At 42.9% G+C, this 21,803-nt stretch overlaps 2 protein-coding genes across 3 annotated transcripts; one reads left to right on the forward strand and one right to left on the reverse strand.

The window, feature by feature from the left end:
- The first annotated feature begins 627 nt into the window (after positions 1 to 627).
- On the forward strand, positions 628 to 18,699 carry hcfc1a (host cell factor C1a). Its single transcript, XM_055024023.1, has 28 exons — positions 628 to 754; positions 1,900 to 2,100; positions 2,607 to 2,755; positions 2,899 to 3,059; positions 3,165 to 3,373; positions 3,929 to 4,013; positions 4,110 to 4,216; positions 4,298 to 4,477; positions 4,559 to 4,801; positions 4,893 to 5,041; positions 5,123 to 5,305; positions 6,222 to 6,443; positions 6,762 to 6,866; positions 7,005 to 7,221; positions 7,796 to 7,932; positions 8,045 to 8,192; positions 8,733 to 8,953; positions 9,068 to 9,893; positions 11,278 to 11,426; positions 11,529 to 11,663; positions 11,769 to 11,976; positions 13,020 to 13,295; positions 13,658 to 13,764; positions 13,856 to 13,990; positions 14,062 to 14,247; positions 14,339 to 14,636; positions 15,811 to 15,874; positions 15,957 to 18,699. Exons 2-28 carry the CDS (start codon positions 1,905 to 1,907, stop codon positions 15,994 to 15,996), a joined length of 5,136 nt encoding a protein of 1,711 aa, XP_054879998.1. The 5' UTR covers positions 628 to 754; positions 1,900 to 1,904; the 3' UTR covers positions 15,997 to 18,699.
- si:dkey-13a21.4 (uncharacterized protein LOC494576 homolog) lies at positions 18,540 to 20,273 on the reverse strand. Of its 2 annotated transcripts, none has more exons than XM_055024048.1 (5): positions 20,192 to 20,273; positions 19,748 to 19,874; positions 19,437 to 19,655; positions 18,746 to 18,871; positions 18,540 to 18,648 (listed from the first exon to the last, which is right to left on the reverse strand). In XM_055024048.1, the coding sequence occupies exons 1-5, from the start codon at positions 20,245 to 20,247 to the stop codon at positions 18,562 to 18,564; spliced, it is 615 nt and encodes a 204-aa protein (XP_054880023.1). In that variant the 5' UTR covers positions 20,248 to 20,273; the 3' UTR covers positions 18,540 to 18,561. The 2 variants fall into 2 exon arrangements, with proteins under 2 accessions (XP_054880023.1, XP_054880020.1); XM_055024045.1 differs by having other exon boundaries at positions 19,389 to 19,655.
- Between the last annotated feature and the right edge of the window lie 1,530 nt (positions 20,274 to 21,803).

Below are 21,803 nucleotides of genomic sequence, written 5' to 3' on the forward strand. Positions count from 1 at the left end.
GTACAGAATTATGGGGTTAAGAAAAAAACCCAAAGTCTGTTCAATACGTGTTTAAAAGTTGCAATTTTCTATAGATATTTGCGTCTCACCAACAAGCTGAGTCAGACCGCATACTCTTATTTATTATTGCCAGATATGTTTCCGTGGTGCAGTGAATATGTGTCAGTGGAGGGCGCACTCCAGGTCGGCTATACGTGGGCGTGTCAACATTAAAATTTGAGAGCGGTAATTTTGTAAACTCGCTCGTGTTCACCATTGTTTTCCATGTCTGAGCTTTACCAAGGAGGTTTTGACACTAATAAACTCCACACCGCCCACGACGGGAAAATAAAACAAAGGTTTCATTACGGATGTCGCCATCTTTAGTAAGGGACAATAACCCTACAGTTGTAACAGAACTTGCTATCATTTGCCCAAACTCTTAAAGTGTTTAAATAACAAAGTCTAAGAGAGTTCCTAGAAAAAGGGGTAAAATATAAGCGTACAGAAAACCCTCCACTGAAGAATAATACGTATAACAAATAACGGTATATTTATTAGAATGTGAAATGCTTATCGAGCGAGTTTTTGTCGCCATGTTTACTTTGGGTGACGCTAGCTCGCTTCCATTTTCCTCCGCCTCTGGTTGTCAAGAAGATGGCAGCTTCCAGGCAGGCATGAGAGGAAATACTTCTTCACAAACCGAATGAATTTGGATTATTGCCTCAAGATAAGAGCACATACTAGTGTTTTTGCATCTACTGTATCAGATTAAGTGAGTAAGACTGGTTAATTTTTGCGTCTTTTCCGGGTTTGTTGTGTTTTGTTGTGGCAAAGCGCCCGGCCATTTTTCTTGAGGGAGCCACTGAAGTAGGCCGACTGTCGAAAAGATGGCTGCTTCCAGAGACGGCGTGAAACATAATAACACTGTGTTTGTGCTGTTAGACTAGATTTAGCTAGGTTTTGAGAGTGCTGCCGCAACTATATTTTTACTGGGTATGTAATGCATATGAGTTTTGGTGAAAGTTCCGTCGAATTTAATTGTGACTTTTGGCGACGCTTTGACAGATGCTAGCCGCAAAGCTAGCCCTGCTAGCATTGCTAAATCAGGCTGAGCAGCTAGCGGCAAAAGCAACGGAGCAATGGCTAACAGTCAGTTTGAATGCTATACCCATAGCATGTATATCTTTGTTTATTTTAGCAAATCCCTTATAGGCAGTTGATAACTTACATTTTCTGACTAATGTGTATCATTCTTTAATGTCGTGGCATCTTCTTTTCAATAATAACTGCGTTAATGCCGCTTCAAAAATGCTAATTTGTATAGCTACAATATGGCGACTCCCAGAGAGGCATGAAAATAGCCAACTGCTGCTAACGATAAAAATTGAATTAAGTACTTATTGCCGCTGTGTATTGTTCTGTTTGTTTAGCCGGTTTTAATTAGGTGAGTTTAGTTTAGCTTGTTTCGCGTTTCTGTGGTTGTGCACCGTGTTGGTATACATATATTTTGCTTGTTAATTCGCTTCCGCCATTTTTCAGTCGGGTAGCAGCGTTAGCGGCGGCTGTTTGTTTGCAAGATGGCTGCTTCCACAAATTGAAATCAATGGTTGCAAATAACTTTGTGTAAAGGGGTTATGCATTTCTGCATAAATCCGAAGCATCGCGTCTACATCGAGGAATATAAGTAAGCAGTGTCTGGAAACATTTTGCACTTGTTTTTCGTTTTGAGTTCATCCGAGGCGAAGCTAACAGCTAACTATTTAGCGCTCCAGCTGCTTCGACCGCAACAACAGTCGCGAGTGGCTCGGTACTGTGTTTTCATGTACGGCCGATGCGTTCGTGGGGTTGTTGTTGTGAAAATGGGGCAATAGCTGCAAGCCATTGAAGTACGTGTTGTTTTATTTTTCTTTGCGGCAGAAGTCATGTCTGCCCCTGGTTCCGCGGTGTCTGGGACCACTCCGTCGGTTCTGCAGCCGCGATGGAAGCGGGTCCTCGGGTGGTCCGGTCCGGTCCCTCGGCCCAGGCACGGACACAGAGCTGTGGCTATAAAGGAACTGATGGTTGTTTTTGGAGGTGGAAACGAAGGAATTGTTGATGAACTACATGTATACAACACAGGTAAGTTTTAGCTTGCATGTTGAACTTCGCCTACCAGTTTCTGCAGCAGGTGTAAAGTTTTGTTTATTTCACCGGAAATGATATTCACAGCAGTTTCACACAACTTTTGCTCGGAACCTTGAAGTTTAATTCAAATGTGGGATGTGTAAAGTTGAGTTGTGAGCAGGCCTTACCAGGCCAAACAAACCCTTGTTTGAATAATATGGACTCCCTCTACAGGAGAAATCGGGTTATTGCACATTCAAAAAAGGCGGGCTAAAATAAAATGGATGATGCTGGTTGGCTTAGGCACATCCTCTGTCCCACTTTCCTGTTCATAAAACTGAGAGAAATAAATGTAGCCGTTACTGTTGATGTCTATGTGTTGACATGCCTAAAGCCTGATTAGAGTTTACATTCCAATCCTATTTAGAATCTTGTTTACAGTGTGTGCATATATATATTTTTATGTGTCTTTGTATATACAGATTTATAAAAGTGAACAAAAAAAATCTGTTTAATTTCAGCAACAAACCAGTGGTTTATCCCAGCGGTCCGTGGTGATATCCCTCCAGGTTGTGCTGCATATGGTTTTGTATGTGATGGAACACGGTTGCTGGTTTTTGGTGGCATGGTGGAATATGGAAAATACAGCAATGATCTCTATGAACTACAGGTAATCTCTCTGTTTTAAAAAAAAAAAATCTGAAACATGTGGTCTCAGAAAAAGAAAACAAATTTTGTTTTATGACTTATATTTTTAATTTAATGATTTAATGTAACATAATAATCACAGTAAGACCACAATTTTTGTAACAGGCCAGCAGATGGGAATGGAAAAAACTGAAAGCCAAAAATCCAAAAAACGGCCCACCGCCTTGTCCTCGGCTCGGTCACAGCTTTTCGCTCGTTGGCAACAAATGCTACTTGTTTGGCGGACTGGCCAATGATAGTGAAGACCCCAAAAACAACATTCCCCGGTAAGGAAGCGTCGCATTAGAAGCATCCACAATTTACTGACATAGGAGTCTATTTCAGCCAACTAAATTACCTTTTGAATATCTGCAATTTTTCACCCTGCCCAGATACCTGAATGATTTGTACACTCTCGAGCTTCGTCCTGGGTCTAGCGTGGTCGGGTGGGATATTCCAATCACGTATGGTGTCCTGCCTCCTCCTCGCGAGAGTCACACCGCTGTGGTGTACACAGAAAAGACGACCAGGAAGTCACGCTTGATAATCTATGGAGGAATGAGCGGTTGTCGCCTTGGAGATCTATGGACGCTTGACATAGGTAGGTGTCTGCCTCATAATTTAATTAAAAAAAATTAAAAGAAATGCTTCTGGTCAAGTTGACTGGTTTACCCCCGTTTTGTACCTGCTCAAAGTGACTTTATTGTTTTTTAGCTTTATTACATACCTGTAAATAAAATGTTTTGTTCCTTATCAGTTTTTTATTTCTAATTTTTCAAATTTATGTTGCGTCCAATTTCCATTTATTTTGTTTCTGATCTCTGTTTGGATCTGTTAACTTTCTCATTTGAGCTGAAAGTTCCCAATTAAGTCTAAAATAACTGTTCTGAGCTGTAAAACCACATTTTGTTATACAGTACAGAATTATCTGATGTTAAAATGGGTCCAAATTGACACCTATTAGTACAAATTGATGCAGGATCAATAAAAACTAGTCAGCAGTTGATGGCTTTGTTTGGTACCAAAACACAGTCTGTTACAAAACATTCAAAATTATAGAGATGTAAATTTCTGAGATGACCCAGTTAATATTCAACTTTGACTGTAAACGGGTTGAAATAATTTAATTCATTGAATTTTTATTTTCTGTTTGCAGATACTCTTACTTGGAACAAACCTTCAGTCGGTGGTACGGCACCTCTTCCACGAAGTCTTCACTCCGCCACCACAATCACAAACAAGTATGAAGGCCACATCTGTTCTCCTTAAAACGTAGAACTTTGGGTTTTTGCCAATAGAATCGTGTCTCACGCCGGTTGGATTTTCTCACTCTGCAGGATGTATGTTTTTGGTGGATGGGTTCCTTTGGTAATGGATGACGTCAAAGTGGCCACACACGAGAAAGAATGGAAATGCACAAACACACTCGCTTGCCTAAATCTCGGTTTGTCTCCCTCCGTCAGATTTCCCACTGTAATGAGATTGAGTAGAAGTTGTCTTTGTGCTGAAGGTGTTGTCTCTGCAGACTCCATGTGTTGGGAAACAGTTTTGATGGATACCCTGGAGGATAACATCCCCAGGGCCCGTGCTGGCCACTGTGCCGTGGCCATCAATTCCAGACTGTATGTCTGGAGCGGCCGTGATGGGTATCGGAAAGCATGGAACAACCAAGTGTGCTGTAAAGACCTTTGGTACCTGGAAACAGGTGAGGATGTTGTAACAAATTATACTTAAGGCTTGCGTGGGGAAGTTGGTAAACGTCTTACTATTGCTGTTGGTCCTGCAGAGCGGCCCCACGCTCCTGCCAGGGTCCAGTTAGTCCGTGCCAACACAAACTCTCTGGAGGTTAGCTGGGGTGCAGTCTCCACCGCCGACACGTACCTGCTGCAGCTGCAGAAGTACGACATCCCTGCGACCCCAGCGGCAGCCTCGCCAGCCACGAGCGCAACGCCTTCGCAACCAATCAACTCTCCGAAAAGCCCTGCACCGGCCGCTGCAGCACCCTCCGCGCAGAGTTTACAACAGACAGGTGACCAGCCACTCACCTTGCAAAGTAAAGAAGCTCTGCTGGGTAACAAAAAAATTAAGTCTCAACTCCATGCCCTTCTGCTGGTCCACAGCTGTTTTAAAGGTTGCAGCTCAGCAGGCTGCCACAGGCGCATCTGTTGTCACAGTTCGCCCGAGCCAGCCGGGGAAATCCCCCGTCACCGTGACGTCCCTTCCTCCAGGTGTTCGAATGGTAGTGCCTACCCAAACCACCCAGGGATCAGTACGAGCCATTTCACATTCTAACTTTCTGATTTGAAAACTTTAATATATTTAGTATTCTAAAAAACACTTCTGTTTTCAGCCAATTGGAAGCAGCCCTCAGATGAGTGGCATGGCAGCTTTAGCTGCTGCAGCTGCAGCCACACAGAAGATCCCACCCGCTTCAGGGGGCACTGTTCTCAACGTTCCAGCGGGTGCCACCATCCTCAAAACAGTGGCCGTCTCCCCAGGCACCACCACAGTCAAAGTGGCTTCTCCTGTAATGGTAAACCCTTGTTCAGGACATCAAAACAGCTTAGCTTTTGTTGTGCAAGTTTTGAAGTTTCTCTTAAAATAATATAAATAGTTACCTCACTTCACACAGTCACAAATCACATTGGACTAAATACTATTTACTTGTATTTATATATTTAGTATCATGTTTGAATTTTCTCTTAACACTTTTGAGTCTATTTGTCCTACTAATGTGCCTTGATATTGACCCTCTGGGACATGTAAAGTTATTTGAATTGAATTATCTGCTGTATATAATTTATTGATGTAGTATAAATCCAGGTTAGTGTTACAATTTCTGCTATCTAAAAAACCCTCTGCTCTCAAAATGTCATAGCAATTTATGCAAACACTGTTTTATGAACCCTTTAAGCTCGTTATATTTTCAATTGGCTTTTTTTTCTTTTCCTTTTTTTTAAATTTTTTTTTTTACATAAAAATCATTGATTATTGGCTATTTGACACACCTGCGATGATGTACCTGTGTGAAATGCATACCGGAGGAGCAGAACATGAAAAGTGTTTGTCTGTCAAGAAAATTGTCTGTGCTTAAAAAGTAAATTTTATTTCACATTGCCTTTTTTTATCAGATGATTGATCACTGAAAATATGTTTCATTCTCAGTATGTTTGACTCGGGAAGATCATTAGATGTGTACCACTTCCTGCCTCTATTTATTTTGTAAATAAGTTAATGGTACATTAATGAGCAAACGAGTTCCCTCAAATTATTCTAACTGTTGAATATAAACAATCTGAAGGTTCATAAAGTACTATTTCCTTAAGCTGCTGTATTTTTTTTAATACCAAGTCAAAAGCTCACCTTTTTCTTGGTCTTTTCTGGACTAGCTGTCAGGGATTTTGAAGGGAACGTAAAGCTATCGCTTAAATGTAATTTTGTTTTCACAGGTCAGTAACCCAGCCACCCGCATGCTGAAGACAGCCGCGGCCCAGGTAGGCACTGCAACTGCGTCCTCTCCCACCACCACCAGACCAATCATCACTGTGCACAAGTCCGGGGCTGTCACAGTGGCTCAGCAGGCCCAGGTGGTCACCACTGTGGTGGGAGGAGTCACCAAGACCATCACCCTGGTCAAGAGTCCGCTCACCATGGGGAGCAGCGGTACTTTGGTAAGAAACTGAGTATTTTACCACTTTATCTTCTGCAATTTATATCTACAAAGCACCCTACAGTGATCTCTCATGCATGCTATAAATGGTCTTCTTCCACAAATTTCACGGTAACAATATAAGATTTGTCATGGGGGGGACTGTTGAACAGCTCAACTAAGAAAACAGGGAGTGTAATGTTGTTAGTTTACGTGAATGTCAGATTAAAGCAGTAAGCCAGAGCCACAAGTTCAGTAGACCGCCTTGCCCCTGACCTCCCTGTGCTGTCCGATGCTTTCCAGTGACTCATAAGCTTGAGTCTCTCTCCTATGTCGGCAGATCTCCAACCTTGGCAAGATGATGTCTGTGGTGCAAACCAAGCCAGTGCAGACATCAGCTGTCACAGGCCAGGCTTCTACTAACCCTCTCACACAGATCATACAGGTCAGCTATCTACATAAATGTAGAAAACAAACAAACCCAAAAAAAAAAAAAACATTAACTAGAGATAGCTTAAAACTGCCAGTCAAACACCTTGTCTTCTTCTGTAAGCAGTCGTTGAACATGTGCTTTTCTTCTCAGACAAAGGGTCCCCTCCCAGCCGGCACCATCCTGAAACTGGTGACTTCTGCAGACGGCAAGCCCACAACAATCATCACAACGTCCCAGGCCGGAGGCACAGGAAACAAGCCCACGATCCTCAACATAAGTGGCGTGTCGCCTACTACTACCAAGCAGGGAACCACCATCATTAAGACCATCCCCATGTCGGCCATCATGACCCAGCCTGGAGCCACAGGTTTGAACTCATCTGATTGAATCTTTCACAATCTACAGTAAACTAGTAGCTGGGTGGTAGGAAGAATATTTTTACGGCTAGGTAATGTGGCTGAAAAATATATTGCGATCCAAGTGTTCATATCAGTTGATATTGATAATTATTGATTGGTTTTTGTTTTAAATACCTGCCAAACTAGTGAGATGTCATTTATCCCCATTTTCACTTTGTTTATCAGAAGTTATGAGGGATAGTTACATGTTTACTCAACAGATCAAAGAGTGAGTTAGTTAGTTGATGTCACCCATGTTGCTTAGCTTGCTGTGAGAGGTTGACCTGCTAAAGTCTTTCTTGTGCCTACATCCCCCAGAATGCTGAGTGATTCTAGATCGGAGTTCAGTGAATATTCTATATATTGAATATCCTATCAGTGGTAGCATCTATTGATATTGATTATGTTTCTGTTGCGATATCTATATACATTGCCATTGATTTATTGTCCAACCCTTGAGCTTGAGTATATCTTTAGCCATAGGAAATGCTATTTGCTGTTATAAATCAATGTCTAAAGCTGAAACCTGTGTTATCTATGCAGGTGTGACAAGCAGTGCAGGCATGAAAACACCAATAACGATCCTTACCACCAAGGTAATGACCACTGGAACGCCTGGTAAAATTATTACTGCTGTGCCCAAGCTGTCCACTGCAGCTGGACAGCAGGGATTGACGCAGGTAAGCTGGCTTTTCTCAAGTGCTTTTTCTCTCTATTGAGGTTTTTTTTTTAAATCAAATTTTTTTTCAAGGATGAGATAAAATGTTTTTTTTTTGTTTTTGTTTTTTGTAGGTGGTATTAAAGGGGGCTCCAGGACAGCCGGGCACTATTTTGCGTACCTTGCCCATGAGCACAGTAGGCGGTGTTCGTCTCGTTACGCCAGTGACGGTCTCCTCTGTTAAGCCCACTGTTACCACGCTGGTTGTCAAGGGAACTACTGGTAAGGATACCCGTCTCTTTCGTAACCACTGAGTTATTGTTGGGTTACAAAAGAATTTTTAACAAAATATTTTTATGGTTTTATGCTTGGTTTTCCCCTAGTGATTTATAAGCCTGGCGGGCCACCAGGCTTTTCTTGTGCCCCCACCAGGCTAAGCATTTCTTATTCAAGTCTTTTTAAAATGTTTGCATTTTTTAAGACTTTTAATTGGTGTTCAGGTATTAATCCTCCAATCTTATCAAGTGATATTTTCAAATTTCCTGTCAACTTTAAAAAAATTTTAACTCAACAACACGACGGTTTGTTGGATGAATGCCTTGGATAGTGATGATGCTGTACAGATTTATGGCTTGTTTTAACCGAGGAAGAGAATCTATGAAGATAGGGTGGATGTTTTTTCCAGTGTTGAAATGGCAATATATATAAAAAATAATATCAATAATATTGGTAAATATCAGCCCAAAGTTTCATATCAGTGCATCCCTATTTAAAAGGAACCTCTGAACATCCCTTTAATCTCTTCATCTGTGCCTCCTCAAGGAGTCACCACTCTTGGTACCGTCACTGGGACGGTGTCCACAAGCTTGGCAGGAGCCACGGCTGACAGCTCCAGTGCCTCCCTGGTGACGCCGATCACCACGCTGGCGAACATTGCTACACTGTCCAGCCAGGTGATCAGCCCAGCCGCCATCACCGTCTCGGCTGCTCAGACCAGTCTGACTTCTACTTCAACTCTGCCCTCCTCCACGATGACAGTGCAGGTGAGACTCCTGTGTCCCACTTTTCTAATAGCTTTGTAAAGCTCACAATAAAAAATAATCCAGCAGCAAATGATGCAACACTTGTATGTAATGATGATATTGGTTTTGCCTCAGAACCAGCCCACCCAGGTTACCCTGATTACAACCCCCAGTGGTGTTGAAGCCCAGCCAGTCCAGGATCTTCCCGTGTCCATTCTGGCTTCTCCGACCTCTGAACAGCCCAGCTCCACTGAGGCAGGAGCAACTGGAGACGGTTCTGGTACCGTCACCCTGGTCTGCTCCAACCCGCCCTGCGAGACCCACGATACAGGAACTACCAATACCGCCACCACTTCCTCCGCTACAATCGGAGCCGGACAAGTCTGCTCCAACCCACCCTGTGAGACCCACGAGACGGGAACCACCAACACAGCAACAACTTCCTCCGCTACAATCGGAGCCGGACAGGTCTGCTCCAACCCGCCCTGCGAGACCCACGAGACGGGAACCACCAACACGGCTACGACGGCTTCTTCAAACATGTCCACATTACGCGTGTGCTCCAACCCGCCCTGCGAGACCCACGAAACGGGGACGACAAACACGGCCACCACAGCGACCTCCAACATGGGAGGAGCCCAACAGGTGTGTTCAAATCCCCCCTGTGAGACCCACGTGACGGGCACCACCAACACAGCAACACAAGCTTCCTCCAGCATGAACGCCGGCGAGACGGGCACCGTGCAGAGCTCTCAATCAAATCAACCCAGCGAAACTCACGAATCAGGGGCCAGCGACACTCCGTCCGCATCCACCTCCAGCGTAGAGGAGGACCAGAGCAGCACAGCAACGGGCCAGATCCAGAGGGTCTGCTCCAACCCGCCGTATGAAACGCATGAGACTGGGACCACCAACACGGCCACTACTGCTACCTGCAACATGGAGACCGGTGAAGGAACGGGTATGTCATAGCCAGCGTAGAGTAAACAGAGAAACTAAATGTGCTGGGTTTTGCTTGGATTTTTACCTAAATAGAAACTGTTGTATTTACATTAGATTTGCTACATCATATGTTGAATTGACCGTTTTACCCATCAGGGTTCTGTTTTTGACTTGACTGAATACCAAGGCGTCCACTCTTCCTGAATAAATGTCTTAAATCCATTTTAAAATGGAAATCTCAGGCCTTAATTTGTGATGGCAGGACTTTTAAATCCTGTGTTTTTTTATGTTTTTATTGCTTTTTCAGATTTACAAACTGTAGCCTGTAGTTGAGGCTACAACTAACTAGCTGCTCGCATATCCTTGCTTGCTAGCTAACATTTTTGTATACGTCATGGGTAAATGCAAATTTATCACCAGTTGGCTGGATGAAGTTTGTGCTTTTCTGTAGAGATGCAGGTCATAAACTTGAGTTGTTGAAACCTGCAGAAACCCTGGAACACAGGCAGAAAGAAATACAGAACAATTTCACTGATTTAGGATGTTGCTGACAACCTAGGATTCTGGTTAAAATGGACCTATGTTCTGTGGTTTGGGCCAGGGATGGCTGAATGTGATGAATGAAATAAAGTTGATAAAATGTGTTTTAAAGTAGATCTCCAGTAGATTTCCAATTTTAAATATGCCTTTCAATGCTTCACACACAGCAGTTGCTGGTTTTTGAAACCTTGCCGGTCTAAATTATTCCAGGTGCCTTTAAAGCAGGGAAAGAGCTTTCCAGCAACTTTACAAAATCAAAAGCCGCTTTCGGCTTCTGCATTTTAGCAGTGAAGTGAGAATATTTTATACTAAAATGTTTAGAGTATTGGAAAAACCTAAGAAGAAAAAAAAAAGAAATTTGAATTTAAAACGTGTGAAATTCTGAAAGTTAAATTGTTGGAAGCCTGTGTTATGTGTAGGACCGATCCTGTTTACCGAACAGTAACTAGAATAGATGTTTGAAGGAAGAAAGTCAGTCTATCAGATGAGTTGTAATGAAGCTACTTTCTGAATAGGGAGGTTCCTGTAGCCAATAATCTTCCAGCTATTTGTCTGTAACCTCCTGACTGCAGTAGCTAGTTTGACTTTGGCTTTCTCATTAGCAGAGTAGATCTAAGATGCTTTATTTGTCCCTGGCAAAACTCCTTGATGTGTTGATGTGTTAAGTTAGCAGGGAGCACATGCTCCCTGCTAACTTAGCCTTTCAGATCAGAGCATTAACGAGCTTTATGGAAACTCGTAAACTGTCCCACATTTATTTTCATTCTTCACACAGCAAATTCATTGTGTCCCCCACATCTTCCGATTAAACACAATTGATGGTCGAGTTGCATAAGTAAAATGTTGTTTTCGACTCTTTCCAGCCGCCCAGCAGACAGAGGAAGGAGCAGAAGGAGCAAGCACCACAGAGGAAGCTGCTACCACTGCAGCTACTAGCGTAACTACAACCAGCCAAGGCAGAGCCATCACCACAGTCACTCAGTCCACACCGGCCCCTGGGCCCTCAGTACCGGTAAGGAAACAGCGCTTTTCTCTGAATTAGTAGATTATTTTAAGTCTGCTGTGTGACATCTGCAATTATGTGTTTAAAAAAACAACTTTTGTTTTCGTCCAGTCAATTTCCTCAATCACAGAAGGAGTTAGCACTGCAGCCAGCAGCACAGAGGAGCCAATGCAGACTGAAGAACCTGCATCAGCAGAAGCTGCACCTGCTGAGGAGCCTGCTGCAGCCATGGAGACACAAGCAGAAGTAAGCAAAACGCATTATACATACAATAAGCGGCAGCATGGCTAAATTTATCCTCACAGCTAATTTTTTTTTTATTTATTTTTTATTATGAATTTGTTCTTCTAGGGAGAAGCAGCAGCTGCAACGGCCTTGAACCTGCCCTCGGAGCTGATGTCTGAGGCCCAGGGGACCACGCTGATGGTGACGGGGCTGTCGGACGAAGAGCTGGCCGTGACCGCCGCCGCTGAGGCTGCTGCCCAGGCTGCAGCCACAGAGGAGGCCCAGGCCCTCGCCATCCAGGCTGTCCTGCAGGCAGCGCAGCAAGCCGTAATGAGTGAGTACACGCCGTCCCCCTCAACGGCCACGTTAGGTATGCAGGGATTACAGAGTGCATCATAATTATTAATAGCTGAATGCACACAGTGTATTATGAGCCTGGCGGGCCACCAGGCTAAGTGGCGTTTGTTTATTTTAAATAGGGTTTTTCATACACCACTCACAGTGACAGTGAAAACAGATGAAGCCAGATTTACAGCTGACTCATTGAACTGGTGCGAGGTGTGTGCACCGATTGCACTGTCTGCACCTTCCCATTGGCCAAGCATGCCTGCACACACACCTCACAAGTTTTGTAGCTTTTAATATTCTTTAAACCAAAAAGACGGTTGGACTTCCCTAGCACCCTAATGACGAGGCTTGGCAGATTTTCTGGAAGAAAACTCAACGTATGTCAAACTCAAGAACCGGGCCAAATCCAGCCAAGAATTTATTTTTTTTAACCTCTCAACTCCAGGTACCAAATTACATCCAGTTCAGTTTTTTTGCAATTTTGCGATTGCAGAAATTCACACAAAATTAACTGATCCCTGCATTTTTTAAAATTATTATTATGTATGATTGTTTTTGCCCTAATGGATAATTGTGAGTTTATCTCAATTTCTCTGCAAAAAAATTGTCAACTGTGTTGTGTTTGCCGATGCCAACCTGAGGGTGGCAGTATTTCCTCTCATATTTCTGCTACCTGATGTCATGTCATATTCTGTGATATGGCAAGTAACAAAGTCACATATATTGCAAACTTCCTTTCAAATCTTTCTACATTAGTTTCATCTGTGACTTAGATTGCAAAAAAAAACATAAAAGCATTTGCAAAGCCCTATTGGAGCTGATCAATATGAACATATGTTCAATATTATGTAGCTTTAAGAAGAACTTATCAAAAGCAAAGATGGCTAGTAATATTTTGACAGTTTGGTAATTGGTTTTCTGCCACAACCGACTTTTGAGATCATCCAAGCGCTCTTGATGTGGGCCAAAATAAAAATGGCCTCGACAGCCCCGGCTTAAGGCTGAAAATATTGCATAATGTGTTTCCAGATGAAGGTGACGGTTCTGGGGAAAGCCAGCAGCCCACCAACATCCCCATCATGCTGACCCAGCAGGAGCTGGCCGCACTGGTTCAGCAGCAGCAGCAGCTACAGGAAGCTCAGGCCGCCGCGCAGCAGGCCTCCGTGGACACCAGCATGCCTACCGAGGGACTCGCTCCCGCCGACAGCCTCAACGACCCGTCAGTCGAAAGCAACGGACACAACGAAATGGCTGCCTCGGTCACCAGCGCCGTGGCATCCCTTCTACCACGTACCACTGCTGAGAGTAAGTCTTGCTACGTTCTGTATCTAAAATGAAGGCCTTAAAATGTCTTTAAATTCACTATAAAAAATTTTAAGCTAGCCTTCAATACATTAATCACAGGACTATTTTATTTTGTAGTCTATTTTTGACATATATCTTTCCGGCCAGGCAAACATTTGATCATATTGTCATTATGCTCTGTGTCTTGTTCTGAAAGCTACCGCTAAGTAGCCACTAACTAGTTTGTAGCATTACAAATAAAAAAAATATGTAATTTTCTTTTGATACAGATCTTAAATTTCATTCATAATGGCCTTTAAAAAATCTTAAATTTGAGCCGTTGCGGTATTTGTCTAATTTTTGTTGCTCTTTCCACAACCCAGCTCTGGCTCCATCAAGTACGTTTGCAGCGTCTATATCAGTAGCAAGTCCGGCCAAACTGCAGGCGGCAGCCACTCTGGCAGAGGTGGCCAATGGCATCGAGGGAGAGGTGAGGCTTCAGCGACACCTGTCAGATCAGCTTTGAGGGAGCGAGAAAAACAGTTCTAACTGATTTTGTTTTGATTTTTTGATTTGTCCAGAAACAAGCCCCTCAGCCCGCTCCAGTGAAGCCTGTTGTTAAAAAGGAGAACCAGTGGTTTGATGTGGGGATTGTAAAAGTGACAAATATGGTCGTCACTCACTTCTATGTGCCAGGAGACGATTCTCAAGGAGATGTAAGTGTGACAGGAATGATGCACCGTTCCCCAAGGCTTTTCCTCTAACTTTGCGTTGCTCCTCTGGGCAGGACGACTCTGGCGCCGTACCGGACTACAGTCAGATGAAGAAGATGGAGCTGCAGCCCGGCACGGCGTACAAGTTCCGCGTGGCGGGGATCAACGCCTGCGGGCGTGGAACGTTCTCTGAGATTTCTGCTTTCAAGACCTGCCTACCCGGGTTCCCAGGAGCCCCGTGTGCCATCAAAATTAGCAAGGTAAGCATTTCGTTGCAACCTCTGAAGCTGAACGCGACCTCCTGCTGAGGCCGCAAAATACCAGGCCTTATATAATCACTGTCCCCCTCAGAGCCCAGATGGCGCCCACCTGACCTGGGAGCCGCCTTCGGTCACGTCAGGGAAAATCATAGAGTACTCGGTGTACCTGGCCATCCAGAGCAGCCAGACGGCCGAGGCCAAGGCCTCCACTCCGGCCCAGCTAGCCTTCATGCGAGTGTACTGCGGACCCAACCCCTCGTGCTTGGTGCAGTCGTCCAGCCTCTCAAACGCTCACATCGACTACACGACTAAACCAGCCATCATCTTCCGCATCGCCGCCCGCAACGAGAAGGGCTATGGTCCCGCCACTCAAGTTCGATGGCTACAGGGTAAGAACGGAGAATTATCAACGTATTGGGCTTTTTCCATCTAACTGGGAAGACGGTCGCGTTGTCACAAAATTATCGTCTGATTAAAGTTTGACCTTCTGTTGTATTTTGTGGTTTTTGTATCAGAACAATTTAACTACACAAAACAAATTAATATTATTAGCTTCCCTGCAAACTTTGCATGCTAAGCTATCCAGCCTAATTTATCAACGTTTATTAACAAACAAAATGCTGTTTGTGAACGCTTCATAACCCCGACCAGTACAGTTCTGTTTTCAGTACCAGTTATCAGGGCCGGAGCTACGACGATGTGGGCTCCTGGCTTGTTTTGGTGCCATATACACTAAAGTGAAATCATTTTCTAGTGTAAATGAAAAGGTCGTCCTGTACATCAGCAGGAAGGAACTAATGCACAGTAGATTTAATGCGTCCTCTAGTCAGTGACGCTATGGTTTTCCCCAAAGAAATCTACCACAGCTTCATGATTTGTAAACACTTGAATATTGTTCATGTTCATAAAAATCTCCAAATTTTAATCCAACTCGCCTGATTTGGGCATACAAGTTTTATATAAAATCAAAGCTGGTGAGTATAACTATAACTTTAGGTTATAGTTCAAGTTGTGTTTTAGTTTTTTTCCTTTGGTCTGAAACAAAACTAACTCCTAAACACAGCACTCGGGGTAAGTTGAAGTGCTGGTTGTTGTCGATAACGCCGCCTCCAGCTCCTGTGAAGGGTTTTTCCTCAGGTGTGGCGCAGAGTCAGAGCTGACGTAGCACCTGCTTATCAGTGCCAGGTTGCTGATAAACAGGCCAAATAATTTTATTGGTGTACAAACCAACAGCCTTTTTAGTATTATTGCTTTCTATTTGTTTGTTTAACTTGACTAGACAAGTTCAGTTTTTAGGTCCTCTCCTGTCCATTTCAGGCATATTTTTGGGCAGCAATCTCTTGTGCGTGCTATGCTAATATGATGTGCCCTAATATTGAAGAGCCTAAAAGACTAATCAGCGTCTGTGTACTGAAAACAACCACTGCCAGTGAAAATTCATTACAAATTTTCTATCTACATTTAGTTTATGAATGTCAGGTGCACACAGTCGCTCCAGTTTAGCGTCACTAAAGGAGCCAAACTAGTGGATGGTTTCTAACCAATAATTGTTGTAATCCACAGAATCTGGTAAAGACGCCACATCTGCAAAACCTGCCCCCAAAAGACCCGGCACCTCTCCTGATACGTAAGTATCTTCTGCTACCCACTTCAGGTTGAACGCGATCAGCGATTTGTGCGACTCATTCTGGTTGTGTGTCCCTCCACAGCAAGACTACTGGTCCAAAGAAAGCAAGGACGGACCAGTGAGGTTGCCCAGAGTCCCCTCCCAGTCTTTTTGTCTTTTGTTTTTTTCCCCACTCTCCTTTTTATCAGGAAGACTGACCTTCTTCACTCATCCTCCTCCTCCTCATCTCTTCCACCCCCACCCCCCCGTCTCAGATCAAAATGGTGGCAGATGAAAGTCAATCTGAGACGCGTCTCTGTAGATAAACATCCGCCCCCTTGCTCCTCTTCCTCCTTGTTCAGTTGGTCGTAATATTTTTAGAGCAACTCAAACCTAGAAGCACATTCTCTTTTTTCAGCCACATCCCCTTCCTTCGTTTTAACATCTATTTTTGCTTCTCTCTTCTTTTTTTTTCCCAAATAGTTGAACATTATAGAAACATTTACACCTTTTCACAAACTGGGAGCCAGGCTGAGTGCTATGTTACCTAATGTTTTTTTTCTTCTGTGATTTGTGAATTCTGGGGGCGAGGTGTAGAAAGAGACTACATAAAATGTTGTACAGTGTTTGGAAAAAAAAAATGTCTGTGGAGGCATTTAGTTTAGACGAAAGGAAAAAAATCGGTATGGAAACAAATAAAGCACTTGTCCTCCACAAACGAGGACATCTTTTTGGTTTTGGTTTTTTTTTTCTTTTTTTGGCTCCAAAACAATTTGCTTCATAGAGAACCAAGTCTGTACAGTCATTGTACTGGACTCCAGTCTCCTGGTAAATATTATCACTGTGCGCTTTTTATCCCCTCCCCACCCATTGCCCCCCGAGATACGAGGAGTGGTGACCGGCACGTCGGAACGGACGAAGGAAAAGAAAAAGAAAAAAGGAGAGAGAGAGAGAGAACGGCAAAGGAATAGATTTGTAGAGAAAGAATGATGGACTTTGCTAGGACAGAGACTGGCAGCACACACACGTTTCAAGAAAAACTTCCAAAAAAACAAAAACAGAAAAAAAAAGGCAAAAAAAAAACTTTTCCCAAAACCTTTTCCCAAAAAATTAGCAATGACGCAGAAAAAAAAACTCTCTTGTGTAGTTTATTTTTGTATTTTTAAGCTTCTTTTTCCTCCTGTGTGTATGTGTAATTGTGTGCATTTTAAGAGAAAAAACCATCACTTTTTTTTTTAAAACTGTTCTTCCCCCCCCCCCCCCTTGTAGTTTGTGTTCGTGGGAAGATGGCTGGCTGTGTTCAGGTTGCCACTATATTTTTAAAAACCATTCAGGTGGTTCGTGTTGTTCCTGTTGACGGACGACGATGAAAGACGAGACTTTTGTATTTGTTCCAAGTAGAACCGCAGAGGTTGTAGGACTGAAGGGAACCTTGAAGTGGACCCAGAGAGAGGAGTTTTTATTTTTTTTCTTTAATATTATTTTTTTTTTACTTTGTTTACTCTTGATGCTTGTGTTGCTTTGTTTGCCAAACACAAATTTTCCCGGGTTGGAAAGGAGGGGTGGGGGGGGGTGAAATCGGCGTTGCATCTTTCCCGACTTTTCCTCCTCGTGCCCGGTCGGTTGTTGCTTCTTCTGCTCATGAACCTTTAATTTTGTAGAATGGCTACATGTATTCCGTAGATCCATCCCCCTTCCAACCCGTGACACCTTTATTAATGTCTGTGAATCAACTGAATAAATTTTAATTTGTTTTTTCCCTTCTCTAAGGCTCCGTATTTCAGACCACACAGATGGTGTGCTAAGCTACTTGTTTTTTTTTTTGTTGTTTTTGAATGAGAAGGCCGCTTACAGCCGGAGTGTTACTCACTTGTAAATTAGTTCGTTCATAAGAGCAAGAATAAAAACAAAACACACAAACACAGAAAAAAACCAACAAAACAAACATCTTGGCCTTTTATATAATTACCTGTAACAAACTGTTTTTACATGTTGGGTCATCACTTGATCGCCTTTTGTGTCTTTACTTATAAAAGAAGCAAATATATATATAAATATATATAGTCTCCCTGATTGTTCTGATTTTTCAATTTTCTTTATTTTTTTTTTTTTTTTGCCGCTGACTCAATGTAGGGAGTGAAATCCTGCTAGGTCCATCAGTACAAACATGTACAGGGAGGAGTTATCTGGCGTGAGCGGAGATCTTCCGCGTAAAAGGGCAGATCCAGTTGGTGACGGTAATTTAAAAATAAAATAAAATAAACAAAAAAAAAAGGCCCCGAACGTCAAAAAGCCGAGGCCCCTCCGCTTGCCGCCGTGGCTTCAGGTTGGGATTTTCTCCTGATTTCTTTTTAGAAACTTTCTCTTCATATGCATTCATAATTTTTGTGCGTGTCGGTGTGTCTGTTAAACGAAACTAGACATGCATGCAAAAAAAGCAGTGTATTTTAGTAGTGATGCCTTAAGTTAGACCATAAAGCTGAAGGTTCTCAACAGAAAAAAACCAAAAAAAAAAAAAAAAAAAAAAAAAAAAAAAAAAAAAACATTTAATAATTTGTTCCTCTCTCCATGTGGTATACAATTGTGTCCTTTCCTTCCACAGTACCTTTGCCGGGTCACTTATTTTTGCACCCTTGTTAGATAGGTCATCATCAGCAGTGCCGAGGTCTCCAAACTTTCCTTCCCACGCCGGGACGAGTGCTCTCTTATCAGCACTCGCAGGTGTTGCGAGTTTCTCTCGGCTGTTCGCAGGTTATCTGGAAATGTCCTGTATTTTCCAATGTGTGTTTTTTGTACTGTAGGGAGTAATGTATCTTTTATCATCAAAAATAAACATGTTAAACAGAGATTGTGTCTCGGGTCTGCTTCTGTTTTTGTTGTTTTTTTATTTACCTGCTGGAGGCCGAGCTCTGTGGCTTTTAAAAATGGCTTCTCCATGTCCAGGTCCTCTTTGGCGCTTCCTTCAAAGTACTCCGCCCCGATTTCTTCGCACCACTGCATCGCCTTCCTGCGAGACACCTAGGCAGCAGATGAAGCGTTTCATAATCAGGAATACGGTAGAGATTATAGAGCTTATTATACGTCTTTCGTATTTGGTCTGGGTACGCGGAAAGTTGGGAGTAGAGCGTTCGGATCGATTCCTCTCTCAATGCTCTAAAGTTCCTACAAAAAAGGGATTAACTTTTTCATGATGGAGAGTCAAAAATTCTAAATGTATTTTCAAAGCAATGTTGAAAAGTGCGGCGTGTGATACTGGATGTTTTGGTATTGAGTAGATATTAAGAAAATACACTATCAGCAACACTTATAGCCCTTAGATTTCCTTTTATTGTTTTTCTTGGAATTTCTTTTGCTGAAACAGGACAGAATGTATAGAGTAAATCAAGGCAAAAAGAAATTTTATCATAGAGTTGAGAAACTGCAGTTCAAAATTTCAAGAGCTAAAGTATCGACCTAAAGCCTGAATCGATACGCCGCCTCCAACACTGAGCCCCTTTCCATGCGCTACCCCTGAATAAAATCCCACTCAACTTGCCGGCAGATGCACAAATGGAAGGAAGTCTGCAAGCGAGTCGAGACCGACCTCCCGGTTGCCCAGGTCCGTCTTGTTGCCCAGCACAACGAAGGGAAAGTTCTCCGGATCCTGAGGCTCGCCCTGGACCAGGAACTCCTTCCTCCACATCTCCAAGGCGCTGAAGCTGGTCGAGGACGTGACGTCAAACACCAGCATGCAGCAGTGGCTCCCTCTGTACAGCGGCGTGCCCAGAGACTGGAACCTCTCTGTGCCTGCTGTGTCCCAGATCTAAGAGAGAGAGAGAGAGAGAGAGAGAGGAAACACGAGGCTTCAGGCCAGTCATGAAGGTTGATGCATTTCACTGTGACACACACACCAACCTGCAGGGTCACGGTGTTCCCGTTTATCCTGACCGCTTTGGAGAAAAAGTCCGTCCCTATGGTGGCTCTGTACATGTTGGTGAAGCGGTTATCCACGTATCTGTTCATGACGGACGATTTTCCCACCCTGTGTAAACACGCGCGCGGACACACACACACACACACACACACACACACACACACACACACACACACACAGGATAAATTAGAAATAACCTCAAACTGAACCCTTTCTTCGTCACCAGACCCATTTAACTCCTCCTGTGCGTCACGCGACGTGTAAAGCGGTCAAAACGTGGACGAAGTTGTTCAAATACCTGCAAACTCCGCACAGCTACTTTACACCTTCACTTTCAAGAGTCGCGGCAGGTAACAACAAAACATTCGAGCTGTAACCGAACCGAGTCGGAACGTCTCAGCGAGAGAACAGCGACCAAAAGTTACCCGGAGTTTCCTATGAGGATCGTCTTCAGGGTGACGGCGGTGTTTTCCTCTCCCATCCTGAGACCAGATTGACTCTCGAGCTCCCGTGCGCGATGACGCCTTCAGGTGCTGCTCGGACATTCGCCAATTGGTTAGCTGTCATCGATCAGGCCTGAGCGACGTTCATCAAACCTTTTATTGTTTGTTTTTTTCCCAAAATATCTTATCGGACTTTGAAACAGTACGATGATATACAAAATACAGAAAAAATAAAATAGAATAAAAATGCAACACTTTCAGTCAACTATCGATTGTAAGATAACATGTTTTTATAAACAAAATATTTAGGGAATGAACCCAAAGCCTTAGCACTAATAATAATTTGTATGTTACTATAATATTCACACTGTCCCAAGAACAGCAGCGTAATCCTCGTTGAACCACTGCAATATGAACTTCATCAATTACCATAATTGTTATTGTGTTGATTTCTGCACGTTTATTAAATGACTACTGTGGGAAAAGCCTACGCTTTTGAATGCATCATTTGATAAACGCCTGTGGCTGAATCATGGCTCACCTTTGACCTTTAAATGTTTGTTGTTTTTTTAAGGCAGAAAATACAAAATTTTCGACACTGTGGGCTTTTTTTCCTCACAGATCCACTTGAGTAGATTTGAACATTAGAAATGTTTTGTACATCAGTAACTTGGTTAGAAATGCAGCTAATTTTAATGCAAATTTAGTAAACAGAGGTTGGAAAAACTATTTTTATACATGTTTCTCTTCATTTTGATGGTCACAGGTCTCAGATAATTTGATTATTTTTAATATTAAAGCAGATTTTTAAGAAACACATCCATGTGAACGTGTTGTTCCCTGTCGGATGTGACAGCCTGCTCTCCCACTCGTCTTACTTCTGACAGTCGAGCTCAGTGAGCTTGATTAAACCCAGCGAACCAGCACAAGTGGGCAACCCAAATCATCACTGGAGACTCCGAAAAGCAAAACTTACTCATCGTCTAGAGAAGACGACTTTGGACCGCCAAACAGAGACCCGATCCTTCTCCTCCTTAGCCTGGGTAAGACACGTCAGACAACGCTGCAGTTATTTGTCCCTCAGTGCACGTGAACCTTTTTCTATTTCAGTTTTTCCTTCCACTCAACTTTCCACATAGCAAACTTGGATACAGCACTCTAAACTGTCTCCTTTTGCAAAAAACCTTTTGAGTTCAAATTCATTTCAGTGACACCTTTTCAATGCAACGTAACATTAAAATTTGTATTTTATTGGTCTTATGTTTGAAGCAAAAGAAGGTTACGATGCAATTATTTGTTAACTATAATTAGTAACACAAACAAACGCACATGAATTTCAAGTTTGATTTTTTTTTAAAATCCATAATTGTGTTGTGCCCAAAGAAAATCTATATTAAAAATAAATTTTTTTTCACAAAAACAAAGATGTGTATTATTTTTATTATCATTTTTTTTTACTAAAAGGTAAAAAAATGATGTGTTAGAAAACAATAATGCTTCTATATATTTGTGAACGTCATGCACCATGTCCCCACCCTCCATCACAGAACCTCATCAGAAACTCCCTGCGGAAAGGCAGTGAATCACTTTGACT

The sequence above is a fragment of the Poeciliopsis prolifica genome, unplaced genomic scaffold (genome assembly GCF_027474105.1).
Source record: "Poeciliopsis prolifica strain line A6 unplaced genomic scaffold, Auburn_PproV2 SCAFFOLD003, whole genome shotgun sequence".
NCBI classification, from domain to species: domain Eukaryota; kingdom Metazoa; phylum Chordata; class Actinopteri; order Cyprinodontiformes; family Poeciliidae; genus Poeciliopsis; species Poeciliopsis prolifica.